General features: G+C 40.6%; 1 protein-coding gene across 1 annotated transcript; it reads left to right on the top strand.

Annotated features, from left to right (window-relative positions):
• Positions 1-3,001: 3,001 nt before the first annotated feature.
• Positions 3,002-15,729, top strand: LOC139409970 (solute carrier family 5 member 1). Its single transcript, XM_071155385.1, has 14 exons — positions 3,002-3,205; positions 4,908-4,979; positions 5,532-5,636; positions 7,126-7,185; positions 7,309-7,413; positions 8,230-8,335; positions 10,109-10,189; positions 11,390-11,601; positions 12,275-12,518; positions 13,540-13,690; positions 13,833-14,001; positions 14,365-14,580; positions 14,731-14,845; positions 14,955-15,729. The coding sequence occupies exons 1-14, from the start codon at positions 3,074-3,076 to the stop codon at positions 15,167-15,169; spliced, it is 1,983 nt and encodes a 660-aa protein (XP_071011486.1). The 5' UTR covers positions 3,002-3,073; the 3' UTR covers positions 15,170-15,729.
• Positions 15,730-16,066: the final 337 nt, after the last annotated feature.

Here is a 16,066-nt window from a genome sequence, read left to right as displayed (position 1 = left end):
ATGGCCAGCTATGTAAACTTTAATGTGTATTTATCCTGCAATAGATGTTCAATTGCCTCTTAAGGGGAAAATAATCTAAAAATAACTTTATGTAATCAGATTACCATACTGAGTTTGGGTAATCCAAAAGTTACGTTACTGATTACAATTTTGGACAGGTAACTAGTAACTCTAACGGATTACATTGAAAAAGTAACCTACCCAACCCTTGGAGCAGTACAAGGGTAAGATCATACAGTGACATTGTAAATGTTATATACCTGTAGAGACTAATGGCTGATGTAAATGTATGTGAGCAAGATTGTTCGAAGCTGTGATGAGAGAGATTAATACAATTTTATGGATAGCCCCTTATCACACGCACACTCAAGTCTTCACCAGCAACCTGAAGAGGAATGGAGGAGGGGCAGAGTAATCATTAACCCACTATCTGTGTGTTTACTCTGTGAGTGAGGTCGTTTTGTGAAGAAAGTACCTTTTTGATTGACTGTTACCTTGATTCAGAATGTGTTTCCTTGTGGAAATAAGTCTTAATATTGACAGAAGAATTCATGGACTGGGCTTACAGTCAACAGCCATGGCCATTAACATACATTTAATGCTAGTATTACTATATTTCCCCATTAAACATTATAGCCAATAAACCCTTCCTAATGGTTGTGTTCTATCAAAAACCCAATATTATTGTTTTTCCTGTATGCTCTTTGGTGTGCTCTTTCTCCCAGGAGTCCACAATTCACCTGCTGCCACAGCACTTTCACAGTTGATGTATCTACCTACAGTAGTCACCTACTTTCAGAGTTTTATCAATCAGCCGTTTCCATTAGGACTAGGGTTAGTGTAGTTCTGAAAGTGGAGTGGCTTACAAGTGGTCTTTTATAGGATTTTTTTTCCCTTCTAAGTATTTTCGGTTCAGCTGATCATTAAAGCGTCAATCAGAAGTAGAAACAATAACAAAGCTACTGCCTGCCTGCCACTGTTTTGGTAAAAAGCTGAGGGATGGGTTTGGAGAAATGCAACCATTCTCAAATTCATAGACAGAGCTATGGATGCAAGGACTGACCAACCATGATATCAAAATGATAGTCTTTATGCTATATTGTGTTTATTCACAAACATTAGAGTAAAAACAAGCTTATATTTGGGGTTCTGATAGGGTACAACAGTTGAACTAAGCTCATAAGGCATAAGTTACTGTACATTCTTCAAGAATCAATGGGTACATATAATTAATTTATAAGTCCAAAAATGGATGTAGCAAATGTTGATTTCCCTTTCAATTACCCTTTGTTTGCCATAAAGCACATGCTTTGCATTGTCTCAAACATACTATTAATCAACACACCAGTGGTGGTTCGTGCCGTTTAAGATGAGGGACAACAATATTTTTTTATGAGCTTGGCCTTATTTCTACTACAGCACATTGGATGACTGTCATTCGTATACAATGAACCCAGCTCAATGTAACATCGACAGATTTAGGCTACTACATGATAGTTGAATTTTACCTATACACATCATGAGCTTGCTACAACCTAGCCTACGAATGAAAGCTTACAATGTAGGAGCACAGGTCGAGAGAAATTTGAGTCATCAAGGTGACAGACATTGACACATTCGACACTGCCTTGCACACTCTTGTTGCCTCTAGCTGATCTAGTGTGTAATCATTTGTCCAACAGTTGCAAACAAGATTTTTCTATAGGACACATTCAGGTACATTTCTCATATTTTGTTCCTTTTGCTTCCGTTTAAGATATGTTTTTACAACAGAATCGGCGGAATGAATTCACCCCTGATCACACGCAAACAGAGTTCACTTTCATTGCAGCCACATACAAACAGCATGATCCTTTTGATCATTGTAGAATTGCTTCTTGCATCTACGCACTCCCCTCTTCTCACCTTTTCCCTGCGCTTGTAGACTTCCGTGCACAACACATCAGCTGTCTGTGACCAGATGAAAAAACCTTTCCAAACCAAACCTTCACATCATAACCACTAACCGCTACACACATCCTACATCGTTGTCACCATATTAAATAACGTCATAGTCAACATAGCTACTAGAACTAAGGTGTTAGTAAACTCGCTACGATCATGCATTACAGTGTACAGTCAGCAAGGAGTTTAGCAGTTACACTGGCGGGCAATAAATTAATAAAACCAAAAGCTTACCTTGACTTCGAAGAGTTCTAGTGTTGGATAGCAATAGCCAGCTAGCTACCATAGCCAGCTAGCTAACATAGTATTTATCTCTGTTTGAGCAGGGTGTTTGAGTAGGCTAAACTAGCTAGGTAAGTGAAAATGAAAAAAATACAACATCTTGCTCTTTCTCTTTCTCTCTTGCTTCTCATTCATTTTTTTAATAAAGTAATTTGTTCAAAACTGTTGAACTATTGTTTTCTCTCTCTCCTTGAGTCAACTACTCACCACATTTTATGAACTTCAGTGCTAGCTAGCTATAGCTTATGCTTTCAGTACTAGATTCATTCTCTGATCCTTTGATTGGGTGGACAACATGTCAGTTCATGCTGCAAGAGCTCTGACAGTTTGGAGGATTCCTCTGGAGGTTGTCATAATTACTATGTAAGTCTATGGAAGGGGGTGAGAACAATGAGCCTCCTAGGTTTTGTATTGAAGTCAATGTAACCAGAGGAGGACGGAAACTAGCTGTCCTCCGGCTACACCATGGTGCTACCCTACAGAGTGATGTTGTGGCTACTGTAGACCTTCATTGCAAGTGTAGTGTGTTTTAATAAATTATTTGGTGATGTGAATATAGTTAGTATAGTGTCATCTAAAAATGATAACTTTTTAAATGTTTCAATATTTAAATGTTTCTGAAATTCACTGTTGAGGACAGTCCTCCCCTTTCTCCTCTGAGGAGCCTCCACTGGTCCACACGCACACGTACATGCATGCTCACATGCACACACATACCTATCTGTGGGGTCAGTAGTACATAAGTAGCATTGCAGGTGACAGGGGAGTCAGTAGCACAGCAGTAAAGGAGAGAGGCTTCTACAATACACCTGTCCTCTTGTCACCTCTGAAGCTCAGAACAGACAAAATGACACAGGATTATTTTGGGTTCTCCTTAGTTAGAAGTGTGCCTAATAATGGCACAGTGGCAGTCAACAACCCAGCGGATATCTCCGTGATTGTGATCTACTTTGTGGTTGTCCTGGCAGTCGGAGTATGGGTGAGTTCCTTAATCTTTCCATTGACACATTGACACTAAAACAACTCTGTGTCTGTGAATAGTTAATCCCTCAGAAAGGAACAGAGCATGTTTTAGTTGAATCCGGAAAAAACGTTGCTTTCTCTATTCTGAATATGATTTAACAAAAAAAAAAAAAATAGAAGCATCTTCATAGTGTTTCGATGAGTTTTCTTCTGAGTGATAATATGTCCTTATATTTACAAACATAAAATATGAATTATGATATTCTACACTTTCTATACAAAGTTATTCAGAAGGCTTCCAAAAAACATAATCACAAATGGGTTAATGGCTGGACTCATGCAGTACACTTGTTGCTGCAGATATTGTCCAACCTGTGCCAGGTACATTATGCGGAAATTCTCCTCAAGTGTATGTCAAGTAGCCTATGAATACCAAATGTCAAGTAGCTTATGAAAACCAAGTGTCAAGTAGCCTATGAATACCAAGTGTCAAGTAGCCTATGAATACCAAGTGTCAAGTAGCCTATGAATACCAAGTGTCAAGTAGCCCGTGAATACCCAGTGTCAAATAGCCTATGAATACCAAGTGACAAGTAGCCTATGAATACCAAGTGTCAAGTAGCCTATGAATACCCAGTGTCAAGTAGCCTATGAATACCAAGTGTTAAGTAGCCTATGAATACCAAGTGTCAAGTAGCCCATGAATACTAAGTGTCAAGTAGCCTTTGAATACCACATGTCAAGTAGGCTATGAATACCCAGTGTCAAGTAACCTATGAATACCCAGTGTCAAGTAGCCTAGGAATACCCAGTGTCAAGTAGCCTGAGAATTTCAAGTGTCAAGTAGCCTATGAATACCAAGTGTCAAGTAGCCTATGAATACCACATGTCAAGTAGCTGTCAAGTAGCCTATGAATACCAAGTGTTAAGTAGCCTATGAATACCAAGTGTCAAGTAGCCTATGAATACCACACGTCAAGTAGCTGTCAAGTAGCCTATGAATACCAAGTGTTAAGTAGCCTATGAATACCAAGTGTCAAGTAGCCGATGAATACCAAGTGTCAAGTAACCTATGAAGACTAAGTGTCAAGTAGCCTATGAATACCAAGTCTTAAGTAGCCTATGAATACCAAGTGTTAAGTAGCCTATGAATACCAAGTGTTAAGTAGCCTATGAATACCAAGTGCACTGACATCTCATTGAAGTACCTGGATTGCTTCAATTTATGCCCAGCTGCAAAATGTATAATATTGACAGACATTTATAGAACAAGTCACCAAGTATGTTTGAATTAAATTGCTGAGGAATACATTTGCATTTGTGATATTGTTTCAGATGTGTGGAGAGTCGATACAGTACTAACTACACACCCACTGGGCACAGACGTCAAACTAACATCTATTCCTCATTGGTTCAACGTACATGTAGTTTCATTGAAATGATGTGGAAACAACTTTGATTCAACCAGTGTGTGCTCAGTGGTTAGTGCTGATTGATGATTGACCCAAACAATGTTTACAAGATGTAGTAAACCATCAGTGTGAAACTAACAGAGTCCAATTAAACACCATATAAACAAAAATGTATATTGACCTTGTATATATAACTGAAAAAGGTGCAAATAACCGTATCATGTAACAAGGTTATTGATCAACATGATCCCTGATACATGAATATGGTATCTCAAAACAACTCAATTAACCAGTCTCTCTTTGCAGGCTATGGTGAGCACAAACCGAGCCACCGTAGGTGGGTTCTTCCTGGCAGGAAGAAGCATGGTGTGGTGGCCAGTGAGTATAAGTCTTCTCTCAGGGCAGTCTATTACATATTATAAACTGGGTGGTTTGAGCCCTGAATGCTGATACATTATTACGTTCAAAGGCATCGAACTCGCTCTAATTTACTGGCCACTGTTTATGACCGTAGCACATATTTGGAAAGACACCCTGTTCTCCTGAACTATCCTAATCCGTGCCTGTATTCCATGGAAGTGTCCAGCTCATACTTAAATCAAGGTCATAATCTTTTATCTTGATGTGTTGGAAGCCTATAAATCATATGCCCTTCATTTGAGACTGCTCCTAATGACTCAATAATGACTGATACTGATTGTACCGGTACACGTGAGGTGTCTAACTTAATTGCATATTTCCCTTCTATGGACCATGTACTTGGCAACCTTTGCCCCATTATCTTACATGGTACACCTGTTGTTGTTGTTGTAAATGTTCCTTTATGAATGAAGTTCTTCCCAATGACCTTCCATATCCAAAAACTGTGAAAGAATATCATTACTTTCTGTATAAATTGATCATGAACATTCCTCTGTCCTTCCTCTCCAGATTGGGGCATCCCTCTTTGCGAGCAACATTGGCAGTGGGCATTTTGTTGGCATCGCAGGGACTGCGGCTGCAGGTGGACTTGCCATTGGCGGATTTGAATGGAATGTGAGTGGCAACGTCTAATGTAAATAAGTACCATGATAACCTCTCATGCAAACATCATCATAACCTCTGAAACGTACCTGATATTATCACTCATCTCATCTCTATCTCTATTATCATCTCATCTCTATCTCTATTATCATCTCATCTCTATCTCTGTTATCATCTCATCTCTACATCTGTTATCATCTCATCTCTATCTCTATTATCATCTCATCTCTATCTCTGTTATCATCTCATCTCTACATCTGTTATCATCTCATCTCTATCTCTGTTATCATCTCTATCTCTGTAATCATCTCATCTCAATCTCTATTATCATCTCATCTCTATCTATGTTATCATCTCATCTCTATCTCTGTAATCATCTCATCTCTATCTCTATTATCATCTCATCTCTATCTCTGTAATCATCTCATCTCAATCTCTATTATCATCTCATCTCTATCTCTGTTATCATCTCATCTCTACATCTGTTATCATCTCATCTCTATCTCTGTTATCATCTCTATCTCTGTAATCATCTCATCTCAATCTCTATTATCATCTCATCTCTATCTATGTTATCATCTCATCTCTATCTCTGTAATCATCTCATCTCTATCTCTATTATCATCTCATCTCTATCTCTGTAATCATCTCATCTCAATCTCTATTATCATCTCATCTCAATCTCTGTTATCATCTCATCTCTATCTCTGTAGTCATCTCATCTCAATCTCTATTATCATCTCATCTCTATCTCTATTATCATTATCTCATCTCTATCTCTGTCATCATCTCATCTTTATCTCTGAAATCATCTCATCTCTATCTCTATTATCATCTCTATCTCTATTATAATCTCATCTCTCTCTCTATTATCATCTAATCTCTGTCTATGTTATCAACTCATCTCTATCTCTGTTATCATCTAATCTCTATCTCTATTATCATCTTATCTCTATCTCTATTATCATCTCATCTCTATCTCTGTTATCATCTCATCTCATCTCGATCTCTGTTATCATCTCATCTTTATCTCTATTATCATCGCATCTCTATCTCTATTATCATCTAATCTCTATCTCTATAATCATCTAATCTCATCTCTATTATCATATCATCTCTATCTCTATTATCATCTCATCTCATCTCTATCTCTGTTATCATCTCATCTCTATCTCTGTTATCATATCATCTCTATCTCTATTATCATCTCATCTCTAGCTCTGTTATCATCTCATCTCTATCTCTGTTATCATATCATCTCTATCTCTATTATCATCTCATCTCTATTTCTATTGCACTCTGCAATTATTTGTATAAAAGGTGCTCTTTTTTTATACACGTTTATTATCTATATTGGGTCTGATAAGCGTGTAGGTTAAATGTCACCATATGATCGATACTAGAGAACAGCAGTGGGCGAAAGCAGTAACACGTCTAGTAAAAGATAAATCTGTCATTTCATGAATTCCCCATCTGAACCCTTAGGATGTGTGTTTTTCAGGCCCTTGTGGTGGTGATCATTCTTGGATGGCTCTTTGTTCCCATTTACATCAAAGCTGGGGTGAGAACAACCTTTTCTGCTATTACAGTGTAATTACCATTATACCATGACATTTCGTACATTTCTGTAGCATATAATCTAGTGCTATTTCACAATGTAATCATGTCTACTGGATTTGTTTAGGTGGTGACCATGCCAGAGTACTTGAGGAAGAGGTTCGGAGGCCAGCGCATCCGCATCTATCTCTCAGTGCTCTCACTCTTCCTCTATGTCTTCACTAAGATCTCAGTGAGTCACTCATATCACTGTTCATTGTATATTACTGTTGAAAACAACAAGGTACACTGTATATATACACTACCGTTCAAAAGTTTGGGGTCACTTAGAAATGTTCTTGTTTTTGAAAGAAAAGCTAATTATATGTCCATTTAAACAACAGTTTTGCGGGTAATATTTAATGAAGCTGCCATTTGAGGACTTGTGAGGTGTCTGCTTCTCAAACTAGACAATCTAATGTACTTGTCCTCTTGCTCAGTTGTGCACCGGGGCCTCCCACTCCTCATTCTATTCTGGTTAGAGACAGTTTGTGCTGTTCTGTGAAGGGAATAGTACACAGCATTGTACCAGATCTTCAGTTTCTTGGCAATTTCTCGCATGGAATAGCCTTCATTTCGCAGGACAAGAATAGAGTTTCAGAAGAAAGTTATTTGTTTCTGGCCATTTTGAGCCTGTAATCAAACCCACAAATGCTGATGCCCCAGATACTCAACTAGTCTAAAGAAGGCCAGTTTTATTGCTTGTTTCAGCAAGGGGCAACAAAGTTTCATCACGTTGTTAAAAGTCCATGTTAATTTATGTACGTAGAAACAGACTCAACTTCAATAATGTTCGGCCATCTGGTCTTCAGTCAGCTGTTCGTTTATGACAGTTATTATATTGAACATTTTCTTCATCCAAAATCGTGTGCTAGCCCTATAGAAGCCCTTCCTTTGTCGTTAATCCCCTCTCTCTCTATCTCTCTCTCTCTCTCTCTCTCTCTCTCTCTCTCTCTCTCTCTCTCTCTCTCTCTCTCTCTCTCTTTCAATCTCTTTTTCTCTCTCTCAGGCAGATATGTTTTCTGGAGCCATCTTTATTAACCAGGCTCTGGGGCTGAATATCTACCTTGCTGTGATTCTCCTGCTAAGTATCACGGCTCTATACACCGTCACAGGTATATCAATACATACTCTCAACTTATACACTACATAACTGTATATAGCAGTGATATACACTGAGTGTACAAAACATGCTCTTTCCATGACATAGACTGACCAGGTGAATTCAGGTGAAAGCTATGATCCCTTATTGATGTCACTTGTTAAATCCACCAATCAGTGTAGATGAAAGGGAGGAGACAGGTTAAAGAAGGATTTTTAAGCCTTGAGACAAGTGAGACATGGATTGTGTATGTGTGCCATTCAGAGGGTGAATGGGCAAGACAAAATATTTACGTGCCTTTGAGCAGAGTAGGGTAGTAGGTGCCAGGTGCACCAGCTTAAATGTGTGTCAAGAACTGCAACGCTGCTGGGTTTTTCACGCTCAACAGGTTCCTGTGTGTATCAAGAATGGTCCACCACCCAAAGGACATCCAGCCAACTTGACCAAACTGTGCGAAGCATTGGAGTCAACATGTGCCAGCCTCACTGTAGAATGCTTTCCACACATTGTAGAGTCCATGCCACATCGAATTAAGGCTGTTCTGAGGGCAAAAGGGGGTGCATCTCAGTATTAGGAAGGTGTTCCGAATGTTTTGTACACTTAGTGTATAGCAGCGATATATAACTAATTCACTGAGAGGAGCCCTATATCGACTATGTCCATTTAAACCAATATGGAGTTCTTATCTGTAACCATGGCAGAGTGGAGTAAAGTCCATCCTATTATCGTTGTATTTGAGTCTTAATAGCAGACTATGTCTGACAGCACAAATGCCTTCCTCCAAGGCTGTTTATCTCCTGTACCCCATGGGTAATTACCCATACTCCCTGATAAAACCTTGTTGTTCACCTCTGTAATGATGCATTCATTCCTGGATTTTAGCACACTGACAGGCCTTCAGCAAGGTCATTGACGCAACACTGTCTCTGTATAAGATTGGGTTTCCATAATACTCATGTAAACATGTAATGTAGATTAGTCTAGACTGTCTACTGAGTGGCGCAGCTGTTTAAGACACTGCATCTCAGTGCTAGAGGCATCCCTACAGACCCGGGTTCAATTCCAGGCTGTATCACAACCGACCGTGATTGAGAGTCCCATAGGGCGGAGCACAATTGGCCCAGCGTTGTCCGGGTTACGGTTTGGCCGGGGTAGGCCGTCATGGTAAATTGCCTCGTTAATTAAAGGTTAAATATAAAATAAAAGTCTCTGTATAGGATTAGGTTTGCATAATGCTCATATAAACATGTAGTGGAGTTTAGTATAGGCTTTGTAAATATCATACGTGAAGGTGAGTTAACTGCTGAAAATAGAGTGACTCACAGCATCAAATACTGTCATGCACACGTGACACATCGATGCTTTCGAGGTGCAGTCAACAGCAAAAGTTGTGTGCACTGTTATTCTTTGCTAGGGCTTGATTTTCAGTCTGTAAGGCAGCCCCACTCAAATGTATGTAGGCCACCGTATCTTCTTCATTACCATTGTGCTCAAATGAATATCAATGACCTACATGTATATTCATATACCGTACACAACTACTGATAGGAGTTATAGAGTCTATGTGATAGACAAACATCAAACGAACAACTGGACCACTAACAGGCTATCCTGTTACAGGCTATTTTGACCAAGGGCAATCATTCAAGTAAAAAATAAACATCACGTCTACAGTGTAAATGAGTACTACAGTGGTTTTCCACAGCTTAGTCATTGACTGTAACCCTGTATAAGTAATGAGTGGGATTGTGTTGTGCTGACTCTCACCATGTGCACTCTGCTTCAGGTGGACTGGCTGCAGTGATCTACACAGACACATTGCAGACCATCATCATGGTTGTGGGATCTTTCATCCTCATGGGCTATGGTAATGTATTTATTCATCCTCATGGGTTATGGTAATGTATGTATTCATCCTCATGGGTTATGGTAATGTATTTATTCACCCTCATGGGTTATGGTAATGTATTTATTCATCCTCATGGGTTATAGTAATATATTTATTCACCCTCATGAGTTATGGTAATGTATTTATTCACCCTCATGGGTTATGGTAATGTATTTATTCACCCTCATGGGTTATGGTAATGTATGTATTCACCCTCATGGGCTATGGTAATGTATTTATTCATCCTCATGGGTTATGGTAATGTATGTATTCATCCTCATGGGCTATGGTAATGTATGTATTCATCCTCATGGGTTATGGTAATGTATTTATTCATCCTCATGGGTTATGGTAATGTATTTATTCACCCTCATGGGTTATGGTAATGTATTTATTCATCCTCATGGGTTATGGTAATATATTTATTCACCCTCATGAGTTATGGTAATGTATTTATTCACCCTCATGGGTTATGGTAATGTATTTATTCATCCTCATGGGTTATGGTAATGTATGTATTCACCCTCATGGGCTATGGTAATGTATTTATTCATCCTCATGGGTTATGGTAATGTATTTATTCATCCTTATGGGCTATGGTAATGTATGTATTCATCCTCATGGGTTATGGTAATGTATTTATTCATCCTCATGGGTTATGGTAATGTATTTATTCATCCTCATGGGTTATGGTAATGTATTTATTCATCCTCATGGGTTATGGTAATGTATGTATTCACCCTCATGGGCTATGGTAATGTATTTATTCATCCTCATGGGTTATGGTAATGTATTTATTCATCCTTATGGGCTATGGTAATGTATGTATTCATCCTCATGGGTTATGGTAATGTATTTATTCATCCTCATGGGTTATGGTAATGTATTTATTCATCCTCATGGGTTATGGTAATGTATTTATTCATCCTCATGGGTTATGGTAATGTATTTATTCATCCTCATGGGTTATGGTAATGTATTTATTCATTGCCTCTTTTCCTTTTCCTATAACTCTATATCTCTTCTTTGTCCTCCCTTCTTTATTCCCTTCCTCCAATGCATTCCTTTTTCTCCTTCCCCCTTTCTACAGACTATCATTTCCTTGATTTATTCTCTTCTTCCAATTCCTCCAACCTCTCTCATCCCTCTTTCCCAACCCTCTTCGGTCTGTCTCCTCAGCCTTCAATGAGGTGGGAGGTTATGAGAACTTCCAGACGCGCTACATGGAGGCCATACCCACTCTGACTGGGGTCAACATCAGTGAGAGCTGCTACACCCCTCGGCCTGACTCCTTCCACATCTTCAGGGACGCGGTGACAGGGGACCTGCCCTGGCCAGGCCTGGTGTTTGGCCTCACTGTCCAGGCCACCTGGTACTGGTGCACTGATCAGGTAGCCTACTGCTCCGTAGGGAATGAATAAGTCTAACACCCTCCCTCAGTTACATGCACACGCACACACTAATGTGTGTATCATTACCATGGCCATTCTTTCCAGCCAGCTCTCAGCTTGTCTTAGCTTAAGTGGCTGCCTTATGAAGAGAAGCATGCTTTTAGTTAGACCCAAATGCACTTCCTTCCCACAGACTTAAATAAGACTAAAAGCCGGGAACACAGAGGTGACTGTGAAAAAAGAACAGGATATTGACTTACACAATCACACACACGAGCGAGCACTCACTCACACACGTTAAATACGCAAGTTGAAACAGTTTATTCGATTAGCAGAACTCAAAGCTTAAGTTTCTCTAATTCATATATGATAGCGCCATGCCTTCTTCTGTGATCAGCAATTTGGGTCACGTTCGGAAAGGAAAACATTTCCTTTGATGAATATTTCCACTAGAAAAGCTGCATACACATTTGTGCCTGTCAGAAGATATGTGGCTGTATGGTGCATGGAAGGAATGATGAGTGCATTTGACTTCAAACCCCTTTCATTCCCCTCTACTCTTGATATTGACATATTCAAGCAATACAGAGGCACCATACTTCTGTTTGACCATGAAAACGTAACCCATCACCTCTTCAGTCACTGGAGGGTTGTTATCTCTCCTGTCACCTAGGTGATTGTCCAGCGCTGTCTATCTGCCAAGAATCTTTCCCATGTCAAGGCTGGCTGTATCCTGTGTGGCTACCTGAAGCTGCTGCCCATGTTCCTCATGGTCTTCCCTGGCATGATCAGCCGAATCCTCTACCCAGACGAGGTGGCTTGCGTGGAACCAGAGGAGTGTCTGAGGTACTGTGGGGCCAGTGTTGGCTGCACCAACATTGCTTATCCCAAACTGGTGGTGGACCTCATGCCAAATGGTGGGTAACAGAAGATACTCGTCCATCTAGTAACAATGACAGTCTTAGCACCACTATCCAATTGTATTTGTCACGTGCCGAATACGACCTCATCGTGAAATGCTTACTTACAAGCCCTTAACCAACAATGTAGTTCAAGAAATGGAGTTAAGAAAATATTTACGAAATAAACTGAGGTAAAAAAAAGAAGGTAACATTAAATAACACAATAAAATAACAATACCGATACTAGCGAGTAGCAGCAGTGTAAAAACAAAGCGTGGGGGGTCAATGTAGATAGTCCAGGTGGCCATTTGATTAATTTTTCAGCAGTCTTATGGCTTGGGGGTAGAAGCTGTTAAGGAGCCTTTTGGACCTAGACTTGGCACTCCAGTACCGCTTGCCGTGCGGTAGTGGAGAGAACAGTCTATGACTTTGACAAAAAAAATAAAAATTAGGACCTTCTGGATAACGAGCAGTTGCCATACAGGAGGTGATGCAACTGGTCAGGATGCTCTCGATGGTGTAGCTAAAGAACTTTTTGAGGATCTGGGGAACCATGCCAAATATTTTCAGCCTCCTGAGGGGGAAAAGGTGTTGTCGTGCCCTCTTCACGACTGTCTTGGTGTGTTTGGACCATGATAGTTTGATGGTGATGTGAACACCAAGGAACTTGAAACTCTTGACCTGCTCCACTTAAAAAATGTCGATGAGAATGGGGGCGTGTTTGGCTGCAGTCCACGATCAGCTCCTTTGTCTTGCTCACGTTGAGGGAGAGGTTGTTGTCCTGGCACCGCACTGCACAGGGACTATGTTACTACAACACTGTTACTACTGCTACAAATAGTGGATTCAATAAGTACTACTCCTTATTCCAGGAAAACAGTTGTTGCTGCCAATACAATCAACCATCACATTCATTCATCTCTTCATTCCTTCTCTTTTCTCTACCTATCCTAATCTGCCTTCCCTCCATTCCCGTTCTCCTTTGCATCCCCTCCCTCCCTGCCCTCTCCTCCCATCCTCCCCCTCTTTCCTGCAGGTCTGCGAGGCCTGATGCTGTCGGTGATGATGGCGTCTCTGATGAGCTCCCTGACCTCCATTTTCAACAGTGCCAGCACCCTTTTCACGATGGACATTTACACCAAGATACGCAGCTCCTCCTCCGAGAAGGAACTCATGATCGCTGGGAGGTACAGTAACACACAGCTCAGCCTGCTCGAGTTCTTTGGACTTCACTTATTTTAACACGTGTGTATATGCTTGTGTTTGTGTATGTTTGCGTTTAGATAAATGGGTAATATTGATATTGATGTATTATTCTTGGCTGTGTAGGGTGTTTATCCTGGTTCTGATCGGGGTGAGTATAGCGTGGATCCCTGTGGTCCAGTCTGCTCAGAGCGGCCAGCTCTTTGACTACATCCAGTCAATCACCAGCTACCTGACTCCGCCCATCGCTGCCACCTTCATGCTCGCCATCTTCTGTAAGCGCGTCAATGAGCCGGTGAGTCTCTAACTTAACAAAAGTCAGTGTGATATAAACTAGTTTCCCTGAGCTACTTGTGGTTTGAACTGGTTTATTTAATCTGTTGTCTAATAAAGCAATAAGGTACCTAAGGGGTTTGTGATATATGGTCAATATACCATAGCTAAATGACAGCCCTTAGCCGTGGAATATTGGCCATATATCACATGCCCCATTGGGCCTTATTGCTTAAGTAGTTTATCTGAACTCTGCTGGCTAGGCTCAAAGGACCCTGGTTACCACTTTCACCATTTACTGCCTTGTTCGTGTTATACGTGATGTTTGTGCAATTGGAAGTGAACCATGAAAATGTGTTGAGTCACAGACCTCCCCCACTTTCAGGGTGTGTTCTATGGCCTTACGATAGGCCTGGCTATTGGCTTAACCAGGATGATCAGTGAGTTTGCCTATGGGACAGGAAGCTGTGTGACCCCCACTAACTGTCCTGAGATCATCTGTGGGGTCCACTACCTCTACTTCTCCATTATTCTGTTCTGTATCTCCTGCCTGCTGATAGTCAGCATCTCCCTCATGACCAAACCCATCGACGACAAACATGTAAGTTACAACTTCACCTAATAGTCAAACTTATTTAGTTATTCTTCCATCCGTGAATGTTAATTGAATAAAAACGCAGTCTCTCTGCCATCTCTAAATTAATTTCTCCCCATGTGTTTGTCCTGTGCCTCTTCCTCCCTCCATCTGCAGTTGCACCGCTTGTGCTGGCAGCTGAGGAACAGCACAGAGGAGAGGGTGGATCTGGAGCTAGACAATTGGAAAGAAGATCAAGAACCTACCCATGTGGATATTGATGATGAGAGAGGTCTCTCTCCAATCTCTATCTGTTACTCCGTGACACACATACAGATTTTATTTCTCACATTTACAACCACACACTGTTTCCTCATCCCTGTGTTTGTGTGTCTGTGCAGAGCCCACCGAGGAGCCAGGCTGTTGTAAGAAGGCAGTGTTGAGCTTCTGTGGCTTGGAGAAATCGACTGCTCCCAAGCTGAGTGCTGAGGAGCAGGCTGAGCTGCAGAGGCAACTCACAGACACCTCAGAGAAACCCATGTGGAGGAACGTGGTCAATGCCAACGCCATCATCCTCCTGTGCGTCTGTGTCTTCTTGCACGGCTTCTACGGTTAAACATCTCCTCATACTGGAACCCCCCCCCTGCCCTGGAGTCTGGACTGTCTAACCATAAACTTGGGTAGTCTCCTCTTTCAACCCTGAAATCCCCCCTGACTCACAGGCCCACAATGCACTGTGAATTGCCACCTCTCTTACACTCCCTCCCTCTATCCATCATCTGTACAGGTCGCTCTTAACCTCTTAACTCTGTAATCTCCACACCCCCGCAACGTGGTCAATTCTACGAACACCTTACCTAGCTCCATACCTGAATGGGCCTAGGCCCTCTAACTGGGAGTTACAGCGCTCCTTGGTTTGGTGTTCTTTGTTCTTTGCTTTGTGGACTTTAAATGTATGTACATGTATGTTGAATGTGTAATGAAGATCATGAGGATGATGAAGAGGATAACGATGATGATGATACTGATGATGGTGCCGATGAAGGATCTGAATAGAACTCGGTGTCCAATGGTATCCAATGTTCACTTTGAACTTTCTGCCCTTCATGAAGTTACTATGGTTTGGTATATTAACACCAGGTGAGGCTGCAGTAGGAATAAACTTGCATAATTTAAGATTTGAAAGAGTATCATTACCAAGATAACACTGTACAGCCAGTGGATTTCTAAAGCATTGACACGTCAAATGTTGTTGGCAATGAGAGGAAAAAGGCCAATACAACACATATACTTATTGAACTTATTGAACACATATACTTATTGAACTTATTGAACACATATACTTATTGAACTTATTGAACACATATACTTATTGAACTTATTGAACACATATACTTATTGAACTTATTGAACACATATACTTATTGAACTTATTGAACACATATACTTATTGAACTCGTATGACACGTATCTGGTAGCTTTCTTTTACTGAATTAATAAAGTATTCAACCTT

The sequence above is a fragment of the Oncorhynchus clarkii genome, chromosome 5 (genome assembly GCF_045791955.1).
Source record: "Oncorhynchus clarkii lewisi isolate Uvic-CL-2024 chromosome 5, UVic_Ocla_1.0, whole genome shotgun sequence".
Taxonomy (NCBI): Eukaryota; Metazoa; Chordata; class Actinopteri; order Salmoniformes; family Salmonidae; genus Oncorhynchus; species Oncorhynchus clarkii.
The sequence above is the reverse complement of the archived record's forward strand: the minus strand, read 5'-3'. Positions and strand labels throughout refer to the sequence as shown.